Genomic DNA, 25,000 nt, shown 5'->3' on the forward strand with positions numbered 1-25,000 from the left:
AGATAATAAACACTCCTGCATTCTTTTCCATTGTTTTTTCATCTGCATTTTAAACACACCGTTTCCATATAAATGCATTTTAATGAGGTAGATTCAGCATATAAAATAATTTGTTCGCTTAATTGTACGTACATTATGTGTATTGTTAATTAAGTAAATGTGTGATTTTAATGATTGCAACACAGTGGAAGGAGCATTAATTACCTTGCTTTCTTAAGGTAGAAGATTTGAATCCTGATCATTATTCTTCAGGTCAATCTGCTATTCAGATTTGTCCGCTCTTTTTCTGTATTAAAAAGCATCATGAATAACAAAAGCCTTCCTATACAATTCTTTAAAGTGTTATTCATTAAAAATTGAAGCGGGACTTTTTATTTAAAACTGGTTTTAAACAAATTCAGTTTCCCCTTTAGAAAACCTGGCATTTTTTTTTTACTAGTTTCTTGTATTCTTTCCCATCCTCACTGCAAAGCCAGAAACAATTCCATACGTTTTGCTTTTCATGTATCTTTTTTTTAAATATTCTGTCACAGCCCATGAGCGGCGTTGTCTGATGTCACTGATGAATCTTTTTGCTCACTAACATTCTAATGATTGGCTGGTACATTTACTGTTGCAACAAGATTTGTGGTGCTGTTGGCTGGGTGTATTCATGCCACATCCTGGAGCGTTCAGCATCCTTATGCCTTTGTGTATGGAAAAAAGCCATATTCATGGAGTTCCTCTTCTCGGAGGAAGGAGTATGGTAAGAAGGGAGGAACTGAGCCTGTAGCAGTATTTCTTTCTTCCTCTGAATTTGCCAGATTTGAGTTACCTTATGTTGGAGGTATGAAAGACTATGTAGTCCTCCAGTTATTTTCTACCAAATTTTTTCAATTAAATAAGGAAAATCGAGTTAATAATTAGTGAGCTATTTTCTATTATTTTAAGTATGTTTTTTGTTTAGTAAGTGATATACAGTTTTTTGGAAACAAGCATCTTCCAAGTGTGCATACTGATGTGTGAGGGAAAAAGCTTCTGTAGTAGTGATCACTGGATAGTGCATGTATCCTGTAAATCCTTGAACCTTGTAGACTCTTGTCACCTTTGGATCATTAAACATTAGTAGTGATGGGGATTACCCACAGGATTAAGTTGGCATGCTTCCATATAGAGTTAATTTTTTTGTTAGTCTAAATGTTAATAGACGTTTGTTATATTTATTAATTTAAAACAATTTATAATTAATAAAATAGGAACAATAGATTCTGTCATAGGATTGTGTCACTTGTTGATGTTTTTTATTTTTTCTTCACTGAGGGATATTAAAATGCTTCACTTGTGCAATTTAAAATCCGCTTCAATTCTGAGTCCTCTAGGCTGGCAAGTGATGCTCATGAAAAGCGTTTTTGTTTAGCTAGGGAAACTCTTTTATCATTAGTAATCACATTACATGTGGTTTGTAAGTACATTGTGTAGCTGTAGGTGCTCTTTTGAAAATCTTTTCATGTGGAAAACATTATAAGGAATATACATCAGTACCTGAGTTTTCTTACTGGGAGAGACATGATTGCCCTGAGGTAGTAGCTTCCAGTGCCCCAGGCGTTAGAGGTGTAACTCAGGGTACTCTGTATCCACAAGATCTGATGTTTTTCAAGACCACTATGAGCATTGCCTTCACTGGAACAACTAAAAGCCTTGATTCTTTAGCAAGACCACATGCAGAGGCGTGTTCTCTCTGCTCATTACTAATGCTCTTCCTGCAGCCTGCAAAGGCTGCGTGCAAAGCTTTGCGTGGCTGAAGCTTCCACATGCCCTTCGTGTTCTAGCATTTCTAGCAAGTGCTAGTTCTAGCAAGTGCATAGTTCTAGCAAGGTAACTTTTGGCTTGCTTTCTGCCCCGCCCCCTTCTCCTGACCATTACTCAAAGCATAGTAAAAAATCAAAATGTTTGTGTAGGCTATGATGTTTGTTTTGAGGCCATCCCCCATGATGCTGACACTGGAATTATTTAATAAAAATTTTGCTTTGAGTTTCTCTGTTGGTATACGTGTTGGTACATATGTTCATTTAGCAAAAAGGAGGTCCTGCTACTGCAAAGAGCTTCCACTCCTTGCTTTTTTCCACTTATGTTTTTAATATTGATTCCTGGAAAAGAAAGACTTTACTGTGTCCCATATACAGCATAACATTTGTAGACAGTTATTTTACACTGGCCTGGGGCAGCTGTGCCTGTATCTATAGCAGGCAGTAACTCCAAGCCAAAAGAAAACCTTATACTAAAGCCCAGTTTAGTCCTTCATTTTGGGGTCACATCTTTATAGGCAGCATAGGTGCAAGCATTTCAGGTTTGGTTAGCCATTACACAGTGCCTGGATTCATATTATGACTGAGATTACAGCAGCTGGATGAGTGCTTAGTTGCTGTCTGTTGTCAACCCACCACAGACTAGTACTGTGTTCATGAACAGTATCTTGCATCTTTCCTTGCCATCTCAGCATTTGCAGGCATCTCTGAAGTGAGGACAGAGCATCAGATTGTTATGAAAATAAGGAAGAAGAGACTATGGGAGTATAGTGGGAACTGCTGAAAACTAGAATTGGGTTTATCGTAGTAAAGATAGTGTTTGAGAGAGGTGTGATTTGAAGTTGGGGGAAGGGAGACAACAGAAAATGAGAGTAGAAGGAACATCATTATTTTATGTTCTTTAAAGGAACTCAGAAAAAATAGAAATATGATCATAAGCTATCCTCATAATGTGTGTTTTTAGCAACTTGGAGAAATTCATAGGTGGTTTAATTATACTATGTTCAGCTGAAAAAATTTAGAGAGGCAACATGAAAATTAACATTTTAATTTTTGTTAGCAGCTGGAATTATTTACTAGTTGGTTTATGTCCCATAGAGGACCTTCTGTTCTGCCATAATTAAAGAATTCATTATCATTTCACCTACCAAAACCAAGGAGATACCAGTTTACGTAGGTACACAAGTACTATTTAGAATGTCTTCTTTCAGACTGGAGAGTTCTACATTGAAGTATTAGTTGTGAAATTATAGTTCAAGGGGGAGAGTCCACAGAGGACTGTCCAAGAAAGTCAGGGATGACATAGGACAGGAAATGGAGAATTAGGAAACAAAATTGCTTATTAGTACTGTATTTTCACAACTATGATTCATATTTTGACTTTTCTTAATTTCTTTAAAATTTCTTTTAAATAAATTTTAAAGTTATTTTTTGTGTATTGCAGTTTGTTTCTGGGAATATAGTATATTATTAGTAGTTTTCATGGAATTATAGATTCAGAATTGATAGGGAGATTGAAGATTGAGCAGAGCAGTTGGACTATGCAAAGTGGGTTTGACTAGAAATCATTCATTATTCAGGGCTATGTCCAGTTTGGAATATCTCCAAGGCTGGTGATCCTGCAGCGTATCTGGGCAACTTGTTCCACTATTAGACCACCGTCGCAGTATATTACAGTGGAATTTCATGTTTCAACTTGTGCCCACTGCCTCTTGTTCTTTCACTTGTTCTTCACTGGTGAGAAGGGTCTGGTTCCATCTTCAAACCCTACTGTGAGGTATTTATACACATTGACAAGCTCTCTCCTGGGCCTTCTCTTCTCCAAGCTGAGCTCTCGTCCTCCTTCCCTGTGTCAAATGGCCCAAGCCCTTAATCATCTTCATGGACTTTTGCTGGACCCACCCCATTTCATGCTTTTACTGAGGAGTCCAGAAGTGGACCCAGCACTCTGGGTATGAACTTACCAGTGTTAATAGAGGGGAAGGGTCACCTCCCTCGCATAATGTTCTAGCAGCACTCTTCCTTACACAGTGTAGGATGCTGTTGGCCTTCAAGGGCATGTTGCTGTCTCACGTTCAACCTATTGAGCACCAGGATCCTTACCTGAAGAGTTGCTTTCTACCTTGTCAGTCCACCAGTCTGTCCTGTTGTGTGGGGACTGACCAGGTAGAAACATCCTTTCCCGGTACAAGACCTTGTGTCAAAACCCATCTTCCAATTTTCGGAAACATTTAGGTCGGGAATTTTATCTTCTGCTTTAAAAAACCCCAAAACTTAAAATACATCTCAAAAAATATATGCTTTCATTTTTATTGTATCTGTCAAAGTTTTATACTTTTTTATATGCCTACACTCCTTATAGATGGGATATTGAGCTGAATCGTCTGATCAGTTATTATGTTCCCAATGCAATTAAAGAAAAATGAAAAATTTCATAGCTATATTCAAACATGATCACAAATATACACAGTATAAAATGTGGGAGTTTTGTTTGGGTTTTTTTGTAAGTTTCAAACTTTAGTCTATACATTTATGACTTTGGAAGATAAAGCAATAGAGCATTGCCTTCCACCAAATATCTGCAGTTTAGTGATGGCATTTTAAAATAGATTTTTCCATGTAGATGTAAATTTCATTTGAATGCTTCGGTAGAGGCTCCTAATATTAGATTTCATATATTTTGTCATTTATCCTACCACTATCCCTTCTACCTAATTTTATTTGCTTATGCTTTGTTTCTTTTTTATTCCCCCACCTCTCCTTTCTCTGCCTTGTGTACCAGGCGAGATGTTATAAGCAGTCTCAGCCATCAGTCTTTTCCCAAGTGTCATGGTTTAAGCCCAGGCCGTAAATCAGAACCACGCAGTCTACTTCCCCCACACACACACCTTTCTTCCCTCCGCTCCTGGAGGGACGGGGAGGAGAATCGAAAGAATGCAACTCCCACAGGTTGAGATAAGAACAGTTTAATAACTAAGGTATAACACAAATCACTACTGCTACCACTAATAGTAATAATGATAAAGGAAATAACAAGGGAAGAGAATACAACTGCTCACCGACCGGTACCTCAACCCCACCCTGCAGTGTTCTCGCCCTTCCGGGAACTCTCCGTTACATCCTGGGCATGACGTGCTGTGGTATGGAATACCTCTTTGGCTAGTTTGGGTCAGGTGTCCTGTCCCTGCTTCCTCCCGGCTTCTCCTCCTCCCTGGCAGAGCATGAGACTCACAAAGTCCTTGGTCAGGGTAAACATTCTTACCAGCAACTGAAAACATCAGCTTTATCAGTATTATTCCCAGGCCAAAAGTCAAAACACAGCTCTGCACCAGTAGAAAAAATGACTGCTACTGCTAAACCAGGACACCAAGGAGTTTTTAACTGCTGGAAACCAGTTCTATGCCATCTAAAGTCATCATGCTTAACAGAAGAAATGGTCCATCTTCATAATGATTTCAGTACACTTTTTGTAGATTTTCTTATATAAAAAAAATACAGTGGAATTGTAATTTCTTTTTCTGTGATTTGGAAAAGTACTGATGCAAATCAATGTCAGGAAATAGTTAACATAAAATAAATAAAGCCTGAAGAGGGCTGAAACTGAACAGATTGAGTTATATTTAAGAAAAGCAAGAAAAAACCCCAAAACCTAAAACAAAACAAAACCAAAAAACCAAACACCAAGCCCCCATGTATTACCATCTTGACTACTGAGTCCTTGGCCACAACTGTGTGAATTCGCAGATGTTACATTATCTGGAGAAAGGCTTTTTTGCTATTGTCAGTAGAAGCATATTGGGAATTACATGGAAGAGAACAAGCGTTAACTAACAGATCTCAAATTTCAAACTATGTATTGTCTAGTTCATATTAAGTGTTATGTGAATGCAAAATATAATGCTGATCAGTCTAATTTATGTGGTGTCGTATGACTGTGATAAAACAGGAAGTAAAATTATCAATAAGAATGTTTAGTCGTATTATTTTCCAGGAATGGGAAGCCTTGAATGAAATTTTTCTGTTGCTGAGTTAGAGTTAATAGATCAGTAAAAAAAAAAAAAAAAAGTAATAGGCTTTGAATTGGCCTACATCAGATTTACATGAAATATATTGGAGTATTTTCACTGTCCTGAAGTTATAAAAGAAAATTATATGTAATCTGCTGTCATGTGCTCGTGATTATTAATTTCAGTTACCATTGTTTTGTGTTTCTCTCAAAAAAAAAAACCCAACCCCAAAACAGTAGACTTGGTTGTTTTGGGTTTTATTTACATTTTAAATCCTTTATTGCTTTTGAACTGTGTTAAATATGATTATACGGAAGTGCTTAAAGGCCTGTTTTCTAAAGGAAAGATGTATTTCTATCTCCCTCTTCCCCCTTACTTAGAAAAACTGATTCTGAGTTGCCTTATCAGCCTATTATTGCATAATTTCCTCTTATTTCACATGGAATGTGTTATTAAGTCTGTGTTATTCTGTGATTTAAGCTCAAAACCAGATGGGGCTGACCAGTAAATATTTTTACTGGTTGATCAGTGCATACAAAAAATCTGTTGGGAAACTTTCACTGTTTGCTCAAGGCTGTGCCTAAGTGGCTAAAAAGGATATAAAAGAGTTTTCCTGACCCAATTCTGTCTGGGTATTTTTTAATGTTTCGTACCTCTCAAGTTTTTTGTTTGGCTCTTTTTCCATTCTGAGATCTCATAAACATGTTTGCCTCTGTCTTACTCCGCATGACTAGATTCCTGACTTATGTGCTATCATTTCATGTGTTCTTCTGCAGGTTGTTAAACGTGCTGTGCTGTGAGCTCAATACCCTTTTACTTTTGGAGAGTCAGTATAAAGTGTCACAAGTTTTACTAACAGCTCAGGAGGAAAATGTCATAGAAACTTCAGAAGGACCAAGGTAAGAAGTGACTGATGTAAATGTTATTTTAACTGTAAACCTTTCCTCCTGAGAAAAAATACATGAATGCCTTAGTGGCTTTAAACGTGTAAGAGCTCTCACTGAAGCTGGCTTATAATATGTAAGTTTACTTACATGCAAGTTTGTCATCAGTCTTAAATTATGACAAGATACAATAGTCTTGGTTTTAGTCCCACATCCACGTTAAAAGTGTAAGGAAAAAAAAAGCAAATATTTTTCTCATTTTTATTTGTGTTTATCTTATTTCTTAAGCAAAAAAGTGCAAAATTTATGGATGTAAATATGCCTATTAATAGTATCCCTTTATGTTTTGTATATAATATAAAATTAGGGTATTGTTTTAATGTTTATAAATTAACGGCACCATCAATACTGTTTTTTGTTTATTTTGTGTTTTTTATTTACATATACCTTAGTCAACTCTCCAACTTTTGTGACTTGCCATTGCTGACTTCTAAAATAAAATTGCACAATGCATCCTTTCAAAAGGGAAACTCTATTTTTGGGACAGAAATGGATAGTCATTTGGTCACACACATGTTGTCGTTTCTGTTAGCATGCTGAGTTTAAGAATCTTCCTCTTTCTGCTTGCTACATGGGACCAGTACAGAGTTTAAACCAAACAATATGGGTGAGATCTCAGCAGATATAAATGATTGTTATTTACCATTTGAGGATGAAGCCTATTATTTCCTTACTATGTAAAAAATTGTAAGAAAGTTGGTGTATAAAAGCTGATTTTTACTCCATTTAAAAAGTTATGTAGCTTGGGCCACAGAGTGACTTCAGATAACAAGTTGGCTGCGTGCCAAGTTATCAGTAACTGCTTATTTGTGACAGCAGACCTTTGCTGGTAGGCCAAATAAGGAGCAAATTTTGTTGCCATTAGCTGTGCCCTAGTTACTGAGCATCTGGGCATAATAAAGCTTGTAAAGTTTTCTACTCTTTTGCATACAGTAATTGCTCAGATGTTTCCAATCAGCAGTCAGTACAAATTTGCAATAATGCTTGCATGCATCTCAAAATACTTTATGTTTTTGTTTGCTTCTTTATGCCTTTGTGTTTTCCAGATTGAGTTTTAACTCCAGCATGTGTCTCAAGGTATTTTTGCGTTTATTGAAGTTTTCCAAATTAAACTGTTGGTAAATCAAAGTTGTTCTGTTTTTTTGAGGTTTTGGGGTTTTGTTTGTTTGTTTTCCCAGAGATTTTATAATCGATGGTCTATCAGTGGAAAGAAATCATGTTCTTGTAAGGATAAATCTGATTGGAGGACCACGGGAAAGGATTTTGCCTTTGAGAGTACTAGATAAGGTTAGAAACTAAAGTTTTAGAGTTTCTCTTTCCATAACTCCTGCCTTCGTTAATTGAACACTTTTGCTGATAATCAACATGTTGAACATTATTTAAGAAATAGTAGTCCATCTTTAGCTTTAGAAAGTGCCAAAATTTTAAAGAAGTGATGCACTGAAAAAAAATACTTTATTTCCACTATCTGGTGGAATGTACATATGTTCAGATGTAATGTTTATATTGCTTCATGTCAGTGTTACTTTTCCTACTATAAAAGTGAATACAACTCATCTTTTACTTACTTTTATATTTCTATTTGTTCTATGTTCCTTTTATTTGATATTTTTTCCATGTTTGGGTTTCATCTGCAGCATCTAATACCTGGAGCTTTTCATCAATGTTCTAACAATACAGTTTTTGTAAGCAGCTCTTTAAGTGTTCTGCTTCTCACTGGCAGTCAGTCTTATAAAGATGAAATGCAAATTGCTGTGCTGTCAGCACAGCAAAGACAGATCAATGTATAAAATTGGAAATAACAGTTTTGTGGGATTTTTTTGTGTATGTTTATTTATTTTGTGAGATATACAAAAAAAACCCACACCTGGATCAAATGCTTTTTAGATGTTTATATCCTTTAACTTTTTTTCTTTTTTTCCTGTTATTTACAGAAAATCTAATTGCAAATTACAGTATCAAGCGTAATTTTGGTGCATAGACAGTAATTCTGGGAGCTTCACCTGTGTGTTAATCAAGCAAATGCTATTAATTCTCCTCCTAAATTAATTTCTTTCTGGTCTTGTTTCTAGGGCAGTAATTCATATCCTTGGCCAATGTTTTCATCACTCCCTTTGCCAAAGTGCTATCTTGCAGAAATCCCTAGGAAAGTTGAATTCAGACAAGGTACATATGAAGCATGCAAACAGTGCAGATGTCAAACAAGCATCTGGGTTGATTTTGCATCTATTTTTTTATCCTTCCTCCACACCTCCCTCCATCCCCCAAATTATAATCTCATAAGTATTTAAGGATTTTTGTTATTGTTCACTACATTTGTAGCTAAATAAGTTGGTTGGGATTTGCTTATCTGGCTTTGTCCAACTGTCAATCTGCAAAGCTCTGTTTAGTAATCTAATTCGTGTGCAGACTTCAGGATTAACCTTTTGGCTCGCCTTAGGTGAGTGACTCATGAGATACATTTATATCATCTCTCCAGCAACCGAAGCAAGACAGTATGGTTAAGCTACAATTTTTTTGTACACTATTTTCATGATTCAGATCCCTGTGTTTACAAAGCTTGGTGGTGTGTGAAATAGACAGCGTTTAGGATAGTTGGTTTCCATATTGAACATCAATTTGGAATGTGAGCAGACTGGAGAATCCTTTCAAGAACTACCTAGGCAAAGCAGTTTAATTCATACAGAGAAACCGTTTTAAGGTTTTAATTTGCATAGAAAATGCAAAAGAACCTGATGAATGGTTTATAGGAAATAAATAATTTGTTGTATTTGCTCATGTTTACTGTATCCTTGAGATGTACTTATTAGAAATTATTTGTGAATTTCCTTAGCAGATGCAGATTTTCAGAAATTATAGAAATTCTACATTAACTCTATAATACAGAATAGTCTGTTTATGAATGTCTAGAAAAAAAAAAACAAAAAGGTGATTCCCTTGTCTAATAAGGAAAGGCCATGTAGTTATAAAGGGATTTTTCTGTATCTTAACATCAGTAATACCATTCCAAGCTTCCCAAGGCAATTTTCATAGGACAGCAACAAAATCACCATAAAGTGAGTGCCCAGTTGTTTTAAATATGTCTTTAAAGAGGCAGGTAATATTGCTCTTGGATTGGAAACAAGCATATTTTATTGTATCCTACAGAACTTCTCTGCTCTCTTGTTCAGAGCAGTTCTATTGCTCATCATTAACCAGTGGGATAATGGAATAGATGTTATAGTTGTCACTTTTGTAGGTGACAGCCACCTAGAAAAGCTTGGGTAAAACTTTTTGACTAACAACAAATTGGCTAAAATGAAGTTTCAAAGTTTGCAAATGTTTGATGAAGTATTGAAATATTTTAATTTTAAATAGTATTTTTGATATTAAAGGTAACTGAAGTAAAAGACTAAAAATGAACAGAACATTTATTTTCATAGTCAAAGTATTTTGTGTTTTCTGTTTGAAAAAGGAAGGGAAAACAAGACATTGAAAATGTTCTATTTCAGTTCTCATTAAAAGAAAAAAAAAAATTGATTCTTCCAGCAAACTGAGTATCTGATTTGCCAGACTGAAGCTTTCAGGATGTAAGTTATATTGAAAGAAAGTATCAAAATAAATAGATCAAAAATGAAAGAATGAAATTCATAAGTTGCTGTTTCCAGTGCTTAGTAAAAAAAGAAATCAAGTGCATGAGAAGAAGATGGGGAATATCTGAACTGTATTCTTCAGCACTATGATATGGTAGTGATAGGAATGCTCTTTTACAAGAGAGCTTAAAACTATGATTGTGAGAAAGATCTCTGAGTTACATTTATACAAGACAGAAGATGATGATTATCAGCTGAAGGTGGTGAGTTCTTAGGTGGAGTACCTCTAGCAGGGGCACTTGCAGTCTAAGGAAAATAGATACATTTGAGGGATTCTGGAGCACTGCTACATATCACAACTTTGAAATGTGATATGCTAATATAGATTGAAGTAATTATAACTGGCTGATGCTGAAAAAACAGAGGTCATGCAAGTGTCTTAGTATTTTAAAAGCAGTTATAAGGAAAGCAGGTTGATGGTTTTCTATGTCTATGTGCAGAAAAAGGAATAGTTTGCTTACTTGGCAATGAAGATTTGTTATAAATTAATAAAATTTCTAATTGGATACATTTGGAAATAGTGAAATCATCATTGGAGGTTTTAAGAGAACCTCTGTGATGTTGTGAATATTTGGAGTTCATGTTGTATGTTATGCAGCTTGCTCAAAGGTTTTAAAATAAATTTAGACAAATACTTGTTAAACTTTAATTCTGCTTCAGTGCAAGGAGATGGACAGGATTCACACAGAATTTTTCTGAATGGCAAGAATTCTGCAGTCATGCAAACGCTTGTACATTGTATGGCTGGGAATGCATGACTGCTTTCTTACATCTGTCATCAAGAGCTGAGGGCTAGTGCAGTGTTTCTGCAGTTCCCTGAAGCTGTCTGTGTTCAGATTTCATGCTGCAGTGTTTCATTATGTAACCTGTGTGGTATTATTCCTGTCCTCTTCTTGGGGTGTTTTTATTACTTGGATTATTAAGGCTACTAGATCCTTAGTGCAGGTAAAGAATGTACAGTTTCTTTGGCTGAAAAGGCTGTAATTGTAGGTTTTATTCTGTCTGTTCTACTTTCTTAGTTACCTCCTCTCCTACTGCCTAGGTGACACTGACACATGAAGAGAAGCTTATCTTCTCTTTCTCCTTTGAAAATTGGCCCTATGTCCATCACGTAATTGTTTTTTTCTGTTTTGTTTTGGTTGGTTGGTTTTAAGTTTTGGTGGTTGGTTTTTTTTTTTGTTTGTTTGTTTGTTTGTTTGGGGGGTTTTTTTGTTTGTTTTTTTGGGGTTTTTTTTGGCTTGTTTTTTTAAATCAGATCTCTTTTCAGCCATGGGTCGTTGTGTTTTGGTTTGGTTTTTTTGGGTTTTGGTTTGGTTTGGTTTGGTTTTGTTTTTTTTTTTCATATCTGCCTGAAACTAGCGGTCTATCAGTTTATTTTTTTTTCACTTTCTCTTTCAAAGAGCCAGCTATATTGGCTTTCCTGTTATCTCTTAAAATCTCACTTAAATGGTTTCATCATCTGCATTTATTTGATTTGACCTCCTTTTTGTATTTGTCTCTGTATTCATGTATGAGCCTGTTGTCCTCCACTCTTTAAGAAATCTTGATGAGAAGTAAGTGGACAGGTCCATCAGAAATGTACCTGAGCTTTCTAAAATACATATCCTTATATGGATTTGTTTTCATATAATAGTCAAATATAATATAGTCATGTTACTCATTATCTGAAGTTTAGAATCTGAATAAGATACACATGGATTTGCAGATCTTCATATCTTAGTCACAGAAAAACATTTTTATCACAACATCCAATCAGATGAGAAAGGGCTTGGTGCATAGAACCATAGACTCATGGAATAGTTAGGGTTGGAAAGGACCTTAAGATCATCTAGTTCCAACCCCCCTGCCATGGGCAGGAACACCTCACACTAAACCATGCCACCCAAGGCCTCATCCAACCTGGCCTTGAACACCGCCAAGGATGGAGCATTCACAACCTCCCTGGGCAACCCATTCCAGTGCCTCAACACCCTCACAGTAAAGAATTTCTTCCTTATATCCAATCTAAACTTCCCCTGTTTAAGTTTTAACCCGTTACCCCTTGTCCTGTCACTACAGTCCCTGATGAAGAGTCCCTCCCCAGCATCCTTGTAGGCCCCCTTCAGATCCTGGAAGGCTGCTATGAGGTCTCCACGCAGCCTTCTCTTCTCCAGGCTGAACAGCCCCAACTTCCTCAGCCTCTCTTCATGCGGGAGGTGCTCCAGTCCCCTGATCATCCTTGTGGCCCTCCTCTGGACTTGTTCCAACAGTTCCATGTCCTTTTTATGTTGAGGACACCAGAACTGCACACAATACTCCAAGTGAGGTCTCACGAGAGCAGAGTAGAGGGGCAGTTCTTTTTTTTATTAAATACTATCTTCCCAGAGGAACCTTAAGGCAGATACAGTGGTCGATGTTCTTTAGCAAAATTTCAGAAAATAGTGTAATACTGTAATCTTTATTTCCTTACCCTATTGTTGGAGCATAAATCAGCATTTTAAAAGGTTACATGTTTAAACAGTACAATTTTGAATGCATTGAAGGAGGCAGCAGAGATGGAAGGGTCATAATCTTGAAATCCTGCTTTCTTGAGATTCTTGAGGGATTTTTATATTATTTTTTTTTTTTTTAGAGGTAGTATTGCCTTCACAGGAATCAAAGTTTCACCCTAGTCTCTGTTTGGTAAATTGACTGATTAAATCTCAGTTTGTTAGTCTCTGATCCTTGTCTGCCAAACTGAATTACTGCAGTACTTCAGGAAGTAAAATAACTGTTTTGTAGTTCTAAGATTTTCTTCAGTCTTCACCTTTATAAAAATAGCAGTAAAAGGCAGAGAAAGAAATAGAAATCCTACTGATAATACTATAAGACTAAATCCTTCTTCACATTAAATTTTCATATTTGCGTAATCTAAGCATATGTACATTTTATTTGGAAAGATATTAACTGAGGACTTAGTTATTTGTGGATAACAAAGGAATTCCAGGTTAATTAAATTGGAATAATTATTAATGATAATAAGTTACTATCATAAGCTTCTTTTGAAATACTGTGTATTGTATAATAAACCCCAATGACAGGACACAATTTACTAATAGCAAATACTTTAGGTTTTAGGTCAGCTTAAAACAAGTTATATGCAATATTGAAATTATGTTGAAAATATACTAATCATCTTAAAATAATTAGGTTATTTGAAGATAATTTGAAAATAGTATTTTGTTCATGGAAACCTTTTAAGTTTTATTGGAAAAATGAAAGCTTGAAATACTAAGTAAAAGTAACAGCAAGTATTCAAAAGATTCTAAATAGCCATAGACTGGCTGAAACAATTGTAGAATCTTTAATCAGAAGTCACCTTTCATGACAGGATTCATTTCTCTAGTGTCAAAAATGTGGAAAAAGAATAAAGGAGAGCTTGCAAGTTATGAAGAACCTTTATCACCTGAGTAAATATTCAGTAGTGGTGTAGGCTATGATCCTTTCATAATGATGGGAACTGCATGGTCCTACAGCAAAGAGATTGTGCATAGCTGGAGTGTTTGTGCATTTCCCTTGTTACAGATGCCACCTTTATTTTTCCTGTCAAGTTGATCATAAAATATTTCATAGTAGCATCAAGTAGTCTGGGAAAGCTGCCTAAGGCAAGGCAGTTTAACTGATTGTTTCCATTTTGTAGGAGTCAGTATTTTCTACTAGAAAACTTGAGTTTGATCAGTTTTATCTTACGTAAAATTACTTTATGAAAGGACTTGTCATTTGAACTTGAAATTTATTCTGCGTTCAAGAGAAAAAGAATTTGAATGGTCAGCCCTTCCCAATATATTTGAATTTTTAAACAAATGTTGTATATGGGAAAAAATTATTTCCTCTTTGATTTGCCAAAGCCTATGTATGCATTATTTTAGTCTCTACTTTGCATTTATTATTCAGTGTCCTGTGTTATCAGGTATCATGATAGCTTGCTAATATTCCATTGTTCACTGTGAATGCCAAGATACACATTTTGGTTGCAGAAGATGTTTGATTTAAAGAAAAAAGTTCTCAAGGCTTTAAGTAGTTGAAAGCCAACTTAACATTTTCGTGTATGATTACACATGCTGGTTTTACATTTGTTGCTATGGTTCTTCTGTTTTCAAATCTCTTTAAGACTCAGCTAGTTGTGAAATTTACTGCCTCAGCCTGTGATATTTTACTGTAGGAAATTGGTAAAGTATATGCAATTTCCTCTAACATAGTGGAAAATAGAGGGGAGGCTGGGGGAAAGGAAACACTTTTAGCCAGAAGAGAAGAGAACATACTTACTATCCTTTTTTCACTGCATCAATGGTAGTTTTAATTTTTAAGACAATTCCCTATTGTAAAGCAAGAATGTGTCTTTAATAAGAAGGTAAGAGTAACAGTAAGGAGCAATCTCTGAAATTCTTTCTTTGCATTTAAAAGGAGTCTTTCATAAAGATCTTTTTGGAAACTTTTCTGCAAAATTGTTTTATAAGCAAGCTGAGCATATAATAAAAAATGTTATTTGGTATATTTGTGCCTCATATATAACAGTTGCACCAAAAGACTGTGTTTTAATAGTGCTCAAGTAAAAAGTCAAGCATTCAGAAGTTAGAAAGTGCCTGAATTATATTGCTGCAGGCTCTGACAGCACCAACAAAGAGTCTGAGGCCCAGGGCTGAATCATGCTGGGTACACCTAGGTTTTTCAGAACTTGAAATTCTAATTTTCTCTAAATATTTATGGAAAACATGCTAGGTAACATTTCAGTGACAGCAGAAGTATACTTTTAATGTAACGTTTTGTCACAATTTTAAGTCCTTGTGCTAAAGTTGAGAAACACTGGAGATTATTAGCAAAGCTTTTAAAAGAATTCTTCCACCGTGGGCATCCCAATGTATTTTGCAGAATTTACTCAGTAGGTATAACTAGGAACCTGAAGGCATACACATATGTGCCATAATATCTGTCCAAAGTAGAAGCCTGTGAGGGGAACCTGCTTACAAAAAGAAGCAGAAATTTTCTGTGAAACACTGTTACGTAGCCGTCTTATAATGCTTCATTTCATGCCCTACAAAATAGTACTGCAACCTCTCCATTTTATTATTAAACCAGTGTTACTTGGTAGAGGATCTTTGCCTCTCTTCTATTTTTGATTTTAAGAGTGGTGAAATTACATAGAAATACCAAACTACTTTCTTTAAAATGTCTTTCTAATTCTTATCATTTGAGAACAGAAGAGTAATAACTTTAGAAGAGTTATAAAATGTGCCTCAGTAATGTCTTAAATGTTTAAAACCCATCACTTAGTAGAATGAATATTTCTGGGTTTTTTTTATAAAGCAGAATTTCATCAGGTTTAGGACTGCTTCTCCAGTTTAATTGTCAGATACTTATTTAGTCTCTTCTTCCTAAGGTACGAGGTCTGCCAAAAATACCAGGCAGTGACAGGGCTCTAAACTACATCTGACTTTCCTGTTCTTTGTTAAAATGGTTTCTAGTTTCTGAATGCATCTATTCATTTCTATGGTACTCTGTAACTATTAGCTTCTTATTGCTTTATATAGTAAGTTTAAAAGAAACAAAAAGGAAAAAAAAAAAGATTATCATTACAGAATAACACTTTTTTTTTTTTTTTTCATCCAGATAAAGATCTTGACAAGCTCTTATCACTCTTAAAAAGTCCAGAGAAGCAAAGCAGGTGGACAGAAATTTGCAGAAAACAGTTCTACAAAGCCATGAAAGCCAGACCAGATATCATCAGTGGAACAAGTGAGTATGACTTAATGAGTTTAACAGAGAAAGCAAACAGAAGACCACTACTAAACAACCATTCTTTAAAGGTTCATTGAAGATTACATTACCTATACAAGCAATCAATAATTTTGTGTTGATTATGGAAACCGTTTCAATGACATTTTCCTGAGAAAACAAGGTTTATGCCTTATGTCCAATTTTTTCTCTTTATGGCGATCATCCTTTTGTGTTGGCTGGTTTTACTGAAATTTGACACAGAAAGAGGGCACATTAAGGTGAATGACTTTAAGAAGTGTTGGGAAATGATATTAATAGCCAATCCAGTAAAACTTTTCAGAATTAGGCCATACTAAGCATCAAAGAACCTACTCATTCAGGTTTTTCTTTATGTTCATATGTATTTTCTAGTGAAGAGTACACTTCTGATAGATTAGCTAAAACATCATGCCAGGCAAAACAAAAACAGTGATCACCCATATGGCTTAGATCATCAGAAAACAGACTTAATAATCTAATTGCCATGTCATATAAACTTGTGTAGCAATAAAGAAGTTGGAGTTTTTCAGAAGTTGTACCTCAGAAGGTACCTCAGAGTGTCTTCCACTTCTGTAAAAATTCTGATTATGATCAAATGGTCAATACATAGTCTAGCTTTTTTTACAGACGCAAATGCTTCCCTTGAAATTCTTTAGGCAAGCAGTTAATGCAACTGACAGTGAAGACAGAAGTATCTTCTATATGGGATCAAAGTAACCCAGCATTTGTGTTTTACATAAGAGACCTGAATTTTATGTAAATTATATAGCAATATGGAAGCTACAGGGTGGTTTCAGAAGCCTTAAGGAAGTCATTTATACAGGAACTGATTTAATATTAAAATAGTTAATAAGAAGTTTGTGATTTGTGTAATATGCTTAAAGGCAATAATTACTGAATGTTTCTAAACTCTGAGTTTTCTGTTCTTGCTGCTTGTTAGAAACAAGCTTGAGACTATAGTCTGATGTGACTGTAAATTGAGCTTTCACCTTTCATTTGGAAGAATGTGTGCTTAGACAGAATACATATGTATTTGTAAATAATGCATTTATGCATTTTTATATTGTACACATCCACAAATGCATATATTCAGAGAGCTTTGTGAAAGGTGAACAAATAGAGATTTGTAAATACTAAGAAATACCTAAATGTATTTTATGTGAGCTTCTGTTAGTATAAGAAAAATAAATTGAGGAGTAGCAATTAACAAAAGCCTAGTTTTTTTCTAGCAAAATTGTATGTTTATTTTCTTCCATGACTGTGATCCAAAAGTTTGGTGAGGGGTTTTTTGATGTTATATATTGTGAAACACAAATAATTTAATCCTTGTAAAATCAGTTTTATTTGAATGCATATTTTCTAGACTTGGTTTATATGAAATTTTTGTTGAAAATTGTTTGTATGTATTCCTGCATCTAAAAAGAATTATTTGTTGTAAAAACATGTTTTTTCAAAAAGCAGACGATAGGTGGCTTACAAAGAAAAGAAAACTCTTTCTTTTATGCAGCTTCAGAACCTGTGTAGGTTGTTTTCTGCAGCTTCGGTAGAGATACCAGAAGTTAGAATGTGGAGTTAGACAGCCATGAAGAGTTGTTAACCCAAAGCAAAAAATTATTTTTGCTTCTGGATAACTGTTTCCAGCCGAGATGGAACTGGGAGTAAAAGTCAGCAAAAAAGTATCTGTGGAATTTTTAAGTCTCACAGAGTCTTCTGCAAGTGCTTTCAAAAAGCACACAAAAAAGTGAAGTAGGAAAATAGAGAATAGCATAATGAAGTGCTAAATAAATAAAAACACCCTACAAAAGGATAATAAAAACTCAGTTTAACTACTGGTAATTTAAGGTGAATATAAAGATATTTCAGATGTAGCAAAATATCTGTGCTTTGAGACAGCATCATGTTCATTGAAACTACTTTATGACAGACAGCTTTCCCAAGCTCTCCCAAATTTCCAAGGACTGAGAGGCTTCAGTCTAGATCCCAAGAAGTCTTCCAATCAAAACTTTCTCTTCAGTTACAGATGGAGCAAACTCCACGGATTACATAACAAAGATGCATACTTACACTTCATGTACTGGACCCTGTCTAATGGAGACTAGTATTAACAAGTCGTCAGTCTTAATTAGGTGCAGCTATAGAAGATTTGACTGTCTTTAATCTTGCATAGTAGTCTTCCAAAGGCTCTTGCTAAGTATGTGAGAGATAATTCTCAAGGCTGTGATTTCAAAAAAACAGATTAGATTTCCATTTTGCATTAGATTTTCATTCTGAATTGATCGTCAAAGGAACCTTCTCTGTAGGAATACATACTCTCAAAGCTCAGTTTGATCTTTTTAAACGTGGACTAAATTTTCTGCCTCAAAGATCATTCAGATCTAGATTCTGTCTGTGTTCTGCTCACATTTTTAATGTGACCAGTTTAAAAATACTGCATTGCAAAAGAGGCCTTTAAAATAGTAATAATAAAAAAGATATTTACCTTTTTATGTCCTTGGTTTTTCAAGAAGCCTTGTTTCAGAATTAGAGTGGAACACTAAGTCTTTCATGTTACACAGGAAGAACAATTGCAGATCAAAACTTCTTTATTCTGGCCCCCAAACCAGTTTTGAGTAATTTCCAAACTAATACCCTGTAAGCAGTGTAAGTGCATGTGAATGTGCCTGCATGTAAAGATTACAACATTTGATTAGGATTTGAAAGGCTGTCTTTACCACTAATAAAGACGATACTTGTATATTGGTATGAGATATGGAACCTTCATCTCTGATGAAAGCACTGTAAGAATTTTTATAAATTGTTTTCTTGTGTTCAAAGAAAATGCAAGTTGTTCCTTTGCTATTTCAATGTACAATAACTGAAAGGCCCTCCTGTTATCTTAGCAATTAAAAAAGTACTCTTATTGTTGCCATTAAGAATGGAACTGCCAGCTGCATTTGTCATAGATTTATTAAACTGAATTTGATGAAGTTGAAAATTTCTGACACTACTCTTACGAATTTGTTAGCTGTCCAAGGTTTTTACTCTTGTATTTTTGATCTCCAACACAAGTCAAGCAGGGCTACTGTTAACTCTTAAGAAATTTTTTTCCTTCTTTTAAACTCTCAAGAATCTGTGAGTTGGTATAGAATAAGATCCCATATAGGATATTATCTAGTAACACTAGTTACATTAGAGGATCTAAACAATCTGTTGCTTTTCACAATTTTGGAAATTTTTGGCATAAACCTTTCAGAGTAGGAATTAGATAACCTCTCATGGTTACCTATTAAAAAAAATTTTAGTCACATGAATTTTTTAATCAGTGTTCTTAAGCCGTTTAGAAGCTATTTTAATTTCCTTCCTTTTGTACATTAGTTCTTCAAGAGCGAAAAAAAAAAAGCGCATCCTTCAGGAATTCAAGTGGTTTATGATTGCATACTGCAATTGTTTAGGGAATCTTAAAACCCCTTCATTTATTTTGTATATGATTACACATTTCTAAATTAACATTCTCTTTATTTTGGATATATGATTAAATTTGCATGAGTTAATTGGCATTTTCTTAATAACTTCAATGTTAATACAGCCAAGCTACCATAATTTATCAACATTTTCACTGAGTTAGTAGGCCACAGCACTGATCTCTATCTCTAAACATAACCTCAGCATAAGAATGTGAGCTGTTACAATACCAACTGTACTACATATACAATGAACTTTCTTATTTTTTTTTTGTCTGCTTTTTCAGTTAAATGAAAAATCACTAAGCCAGTTTCCACCTTTACAACGGTTATCAGGGAGTGTCCAAATGGCAGATAAATTACTTAGTATTAAGGGACAAAAATTAAAATAACTACTTGTCATTTCACATGGATGTTCGAGTGTCCTGTGAAAACCCTTTATGTATCAACCACATTTGTTTTGATCAGTTCTTGTGTGTTTTCCTCTCTCAAACTTGATTACAATCTTTTCAAAGATCCTGTTAGGCACTTAAATAAATACTTTCAAATGGTAGAAATCAATTTGGTGCTTGAGTTTCAAAAAATTCCTTAGCAGTTGAGCTGTCACTTCTCCCATTAACTCAAGCACTGAACTAAAATATTTGACTGCTAGGTCAAGCGTATGGTTGCCTTCCAGCCAAAAGGGAAAAAGTGTACAGTGTTCTGACTCAGGTTTTAATTTTCTGAATTATGTGGTATTTTGGTCTTTTTAACATATTTCCTGTTTGTTATTGTAGTATGGCATATTTCTGTAATCGCTGTGCTAGTAGACATACAGTAATCATCTAGATAGTTACAAATTTCAAGTTTAATTTCTGCTTTTTGCTATCTGCAACGCCAAGTATAGACAACTTTGCTCATTTTACACAAATACTTTTTATATTATTTGTGGACCAAATTCCACTAAGTGTATTAGTGAAGATCAGTGAGATTGTTTATTGTGTTCATTCTCACAAAATTAATAAACTATTACTCTTCACAGAATCCCAGAATCCCAAGGGTTGGAAGGGACCTCAAAAGATCATCTAGTCCAACCCCCCTGCAAGAGCAGGGTAACCTAGAGTACATCACACAGGAACTTGTCCAGCCGGGCCTTGAATATCTCCAACGTAGAAGACTCCACAACCCCCCTGGGCAACCTGTTCCAGTGCTCTGTCACTCTCACAGTAAAGAAGTTTTTCCTGATGTTCACATGGAACCTCTGATGCTCCAGTTTACACCCATTACCCCTTGTCCTATCACTGGACATCACTGAGAAAAGCCTAGCTCCATCATCCTGACACTCACCCTTTACATATTTGTAAACATTGATGAGGTCACCCCTCAGTCTCCTCCAAGCTAAAGAGACCCAGCTCCCTCAGCCTTTCCTCATAAGGGAGATGCTCCACTCCCTTAATCATCTTAGTTGCCCTGCGCTGGACTCTCTCCAGCAGGTCCCTGTCCTTCTTGAACTGAGGGGCCCAGAACTGGACACAATATTCCAGGTGCGGTCTCACCAGGGCAGAGTAGAGGGGGAGGAGGACCTCTCTTGACCTACTGACCACACCCTTTCTAATGCACCCTAGGATGCCATTGATGAACAGTCTTTGTATTCCCATTTTAGCTGGACAATGGTCCCTTGGGAATTGTGGGAGATAGGCAGAGGTCTCAATGGGAGCATTGGGCTCTGTTAACTGCAGCAGATAACTGTGAGTGCAATTGGAAATACTCTGACCCACTTGTGCAGCAAAATCAGTCAGGTTGGGATATAATCCTAAAAGTGATTTCACTGTTTTGATCCAACATCACAGTATCACAGTATCACAGTATGTTAGAGATTGGAAGGGACCTCAAAAGATCATCTAGTCCAATCCCCCTGCCAGAGCAGGAACACCTAGATAAGGTTACACAGGAATGTGTCCAGGCGGGTTTTGAATGTCTCCAGAGAAGGAGACTCCACAACCCCCCTGGGCAGCCTGTTCCAGTGTTCCGTCACCCTCACTGAGAAGAAGTTTCTTCTCAAGTTTAAGTGGAACCTCTTGTGTTCCAGTTTATACCCATTACCCCTTGTCTTATCATTGTTTGCCATTGAGAAGAGCCTGGCTCCATCCTCATGACACTCCCCCTTTATATATTTATATACACTAATAAGGTCACCCCTCAGTCTCCTCTTCTCCAAACTATAGAGACCCAGCTCCCTCAGCCTTTCCTCATAAGGGAGATGCTCCACTCCCTTAATCATCTTTGTCGCCCTGTGCTGGACTCTCTCCAGCAGGTCCCTGTCCTTCTTGAACTGAGGGGCCCAGAACTGGACACAATATTCCAGAGGCGGTCTCACCAGGGCAGAGTAGAGGGGAAGGAGGACCTCTCTCGACCTACTGACCACCCCCCTTCTAATACACCCCAGGATGCCATTGGCCTTCTTGGCCACAAGGGCACAGTGCTGGCTCATGGTCATCCTGCTGTCCACTAGGACCCCCAGGTCCCTCTCCCCTACACTACTCTCTAACAGGTCGTTCCCCAACCTATACTGGAACATGGGGTTGTTCCTGCCCAGATGCAGGACTCTACACTTTCCCTTGTTATATTTCATCAAGTTTCTCCCTGCCCAACTCTCCAGCCTGTCCAGGTCTCGCTGGATGGCAGCACAGCCTTCTGGCGTGTCAGCCACTCCTCCCAGCTTAGTATCATCAGCAAACTTGCTGACAGTACACTCAATTCCCTCATCTAAATCATTGATGAATATATTAAATAATACTGGTCCCAATACTGACCCTTGAGGCACTCCACTAGATACAGGCCTCCAACTAGACTCTGCCCCATAGACTACAACTCTCTGGCTTCTGTCCTTCAGCCAGTTCGCAGTCCACCTCACTACCTGATCATCCAGGCCACACTTCCTCAATTTAGCTATGAGGATGCTGTGGGAGACTGTGTCAAATGCTTTGCTGAAGTCAAGGTAGACGACATCCACCGCTCTGCCATCATCCATCCACAATGTTATTTCCTCATAAAAGGCTAGGAGGTTGGTCAAGCATGACTTCCCCTTGGTAAAGCCATGTTGACTGCCTCTCATAACCCTCTTATCCTTGACATGCCTTAAGATGGCATCAAGGATAAGGTGTTCCATCACTTTTCCAGGGATGGAGGTGAGGCTGACCGGTCTATAGTTACCCGGGTCCTCCTTCTTGCCCTTTTTGAAGACTGGAGTGACATTTGCTTTCCTCCAGTCCTCAGGCACCTCTCCCGTTTCCCAAGACTTGGTAAAGATGATGGAGAGTGGTCTAGCAATGACTTCCGCCAGTTCCCTCAGCACCCGCGGGTGCATCCCATCTGGACCCATGGATTTATGGATGTCCAGATTGCTCAACTGGTCCCTAACCCATTCCTCATGGACTAAGGCAAACTGCTCCCTTGACCTGACTTCATCTGAGGTCTCAGGAGTACAGGGCTCTTCAGGACTGCCTCCGGCAGAGTAGACTGAGACAAAGAAGGCATTCAATAACTCTGCCATCTCTGTATCTTCTGTCACCAGGGCACCCACCCCATTCACCAGTGGGCCAACCTTGCCTCTGGTGTTAGTTTTATCAGCTATGTATTTGAAAAAGCTCTTTCTGCTGTCCTTGACCCCTCTGGCCAGATTTAATTCTAAGGAGGCCTTAGCCATCCTAGCTGCCTTCCTACATCCTCTAGCAGCAGCCTTATATTCCTCCCGAGTGGCCAGCCCCTCCTTCCATGACCTATAAACTCTGCTCTTCCACTTGAGCATACCCAGCAGTTCCTTATTTAGCCACGCAGGTCTCCTGGCCCTCTTCCTTGACTTCCTACCTGTCGGGATGCTCAGCTCTTGAGCTTGGAATATACTCTTCTATAAAATAGCTTTTTTCTAGCCGCATTTGGTTTATTAACTACGATTAAAAATAGCAATTAATTAACAGTTTCTTCTCACCATAAAAATGCTTAAGAATATAAATTGCATGTGGGGTGGTTTTTTTTGTTTTGATTTAGTAGTCCTTTGCAGTGCAAAATTAACTTCATTACTGTTGGCATTGGCTACTCTAACTGTAAATCCATGTTTAGCTGTTGTAGTGTAAACTCTTTTCCCCTTTGCCCTTACCATCAATGTCGTGTTACCAAAATTCAGCCTTTTAAAACATTTTTCTGGACTTATTCAGTATCAATGAATTTTTGTACATGTTTTAGACAACTAAGCAAAGTTAAAAAAAACAGTCATGATTTAACATCAGTATGTTGGCTTAAAATGATTGGAAGGCGAGTTAATTGTCTTTATGATATATATTCATTATTTTTCTGGTATAACAAACATCAGACTGTGGTTGGAGGTTCTGTCCTCTCCTCCTCACACACAAAAGATCTTGCATTGCAGTGTCCTGTGTTAGTTTTCCTGTCAAGGCTAGTTCAAGAGTTTTCTAGCATTCTCCACTGCCACCTCCACCACAGATTTTTATGCCTTACTTGTGCTGCTGTTCACACGTATCACAACTATTCACACTACCACAATTATTCACACCTACCTGCTAAAATAATGTAGTGGAATTATTCAGTTTAAAACCAGCAAAAACACCTTTGAGGTCATGGTGTTACATGCAGGAATGCGGGAACAGGTGCTGAATCTTTGGTGGTATTACATTCAGATGCTGCCAGTAAAATGGTAACATGCAGTCTTAAAACAGGAAAGCCCATGGGTAGCAACACTTGTTACTCTCTAAATACATTTCCTTGCTTTGCATTATTGTGAAAAGAAGGTTATACCACTGTGCTTTAAACCCTATTTATCATGACAACACTTTTAGGATAGCATTTGCTTATAAAAATTGTTCATTGTTGCTATCTTAAAATTCTTAATATGGTTTATCTCATTATGGGCTTCCTCCGTGCAGTATTCACATGCAGTATGCATAAAGGCTTCCTTGTCCTTTTCTTTAAACCTGTAAGGTAGCACGTGCTCAGTTGCAGTAGCCTCAAACTTGCAGGACTAAAGACTGCATTTTTGTTAATGATTTGTTATTTGATTTCTTGCTAACTTCCTGGCTACCATCCTGGTGAGGTGGGAGATATGATTTCCTACATAATGACTAGATGTCAGCATCTTAATTTTAAATGAATAATTTGTATCTTGTGATGGCATGGTGGATTTATAACTTTTTTTTTTTTTTAAACATCCGTAATGCTTCACTTACTTTGTTAGCATCATTTCGGGGTGGTGTGAGTTTTTTGTTGTGTGCAGGTTGTTGGGGTTTTTTAGGGGTTCTGGTTTGGCTTTTTTTGGGGGGTGGTGGTGTTTTTGTTTATTTTTCTTTCCTGTTTACATACACAGACGTGGTAAGATATTGTAGTTTAATTATAGTTAATTTTCATTTCATATTGAAACCATGTAACGAA

General features: G+C 36.7%; 1 protein-coding gene across 1 annotated transcript in view; it reads left to right on the forward strand.

Moving 5' to 3' along the window:
• Positions 1-25,000, forward strand: part of TBC1D32 (TBC1 domain family member 32) — a gene marked incomplete at its 3' end in the record, with an annotated part of 82,318 nt that overhangs the window by 39,084 nt on the left and 18,234 nt on the right. Inside the window, exons 23-26 of the mRNA XM_080614891.1 lie at positions 6,568-6,690; positions 7,914-8,022; positions 8,808-8,901; positions 15,993-16,118. Of these exons, the coding sequence (XP_080471017.1) occupies positions 6,568-6,690; positions 7,914-8,022; positions 8,808-8,901; positions 15,993-16,118 (452 nt within the window). The remainder of the gene's footprint in view (positions 1-6,567; positions 6,691-7,913; positions 8,023-8,807; positions 8,902-15,992; positions 16,119-25,000) is intronic.

Source organism: Psittacula echo (assembly GCF_963264785.1).
Source record: "Psittacula echo genome assembly, chromosome: 4".
NCBI classification, from domain to species: Eukaryota; Metazoa; Chordata; class Aves; order Psittaciformes; family Psittacidae; genus Psittacula; species Psittacula echo.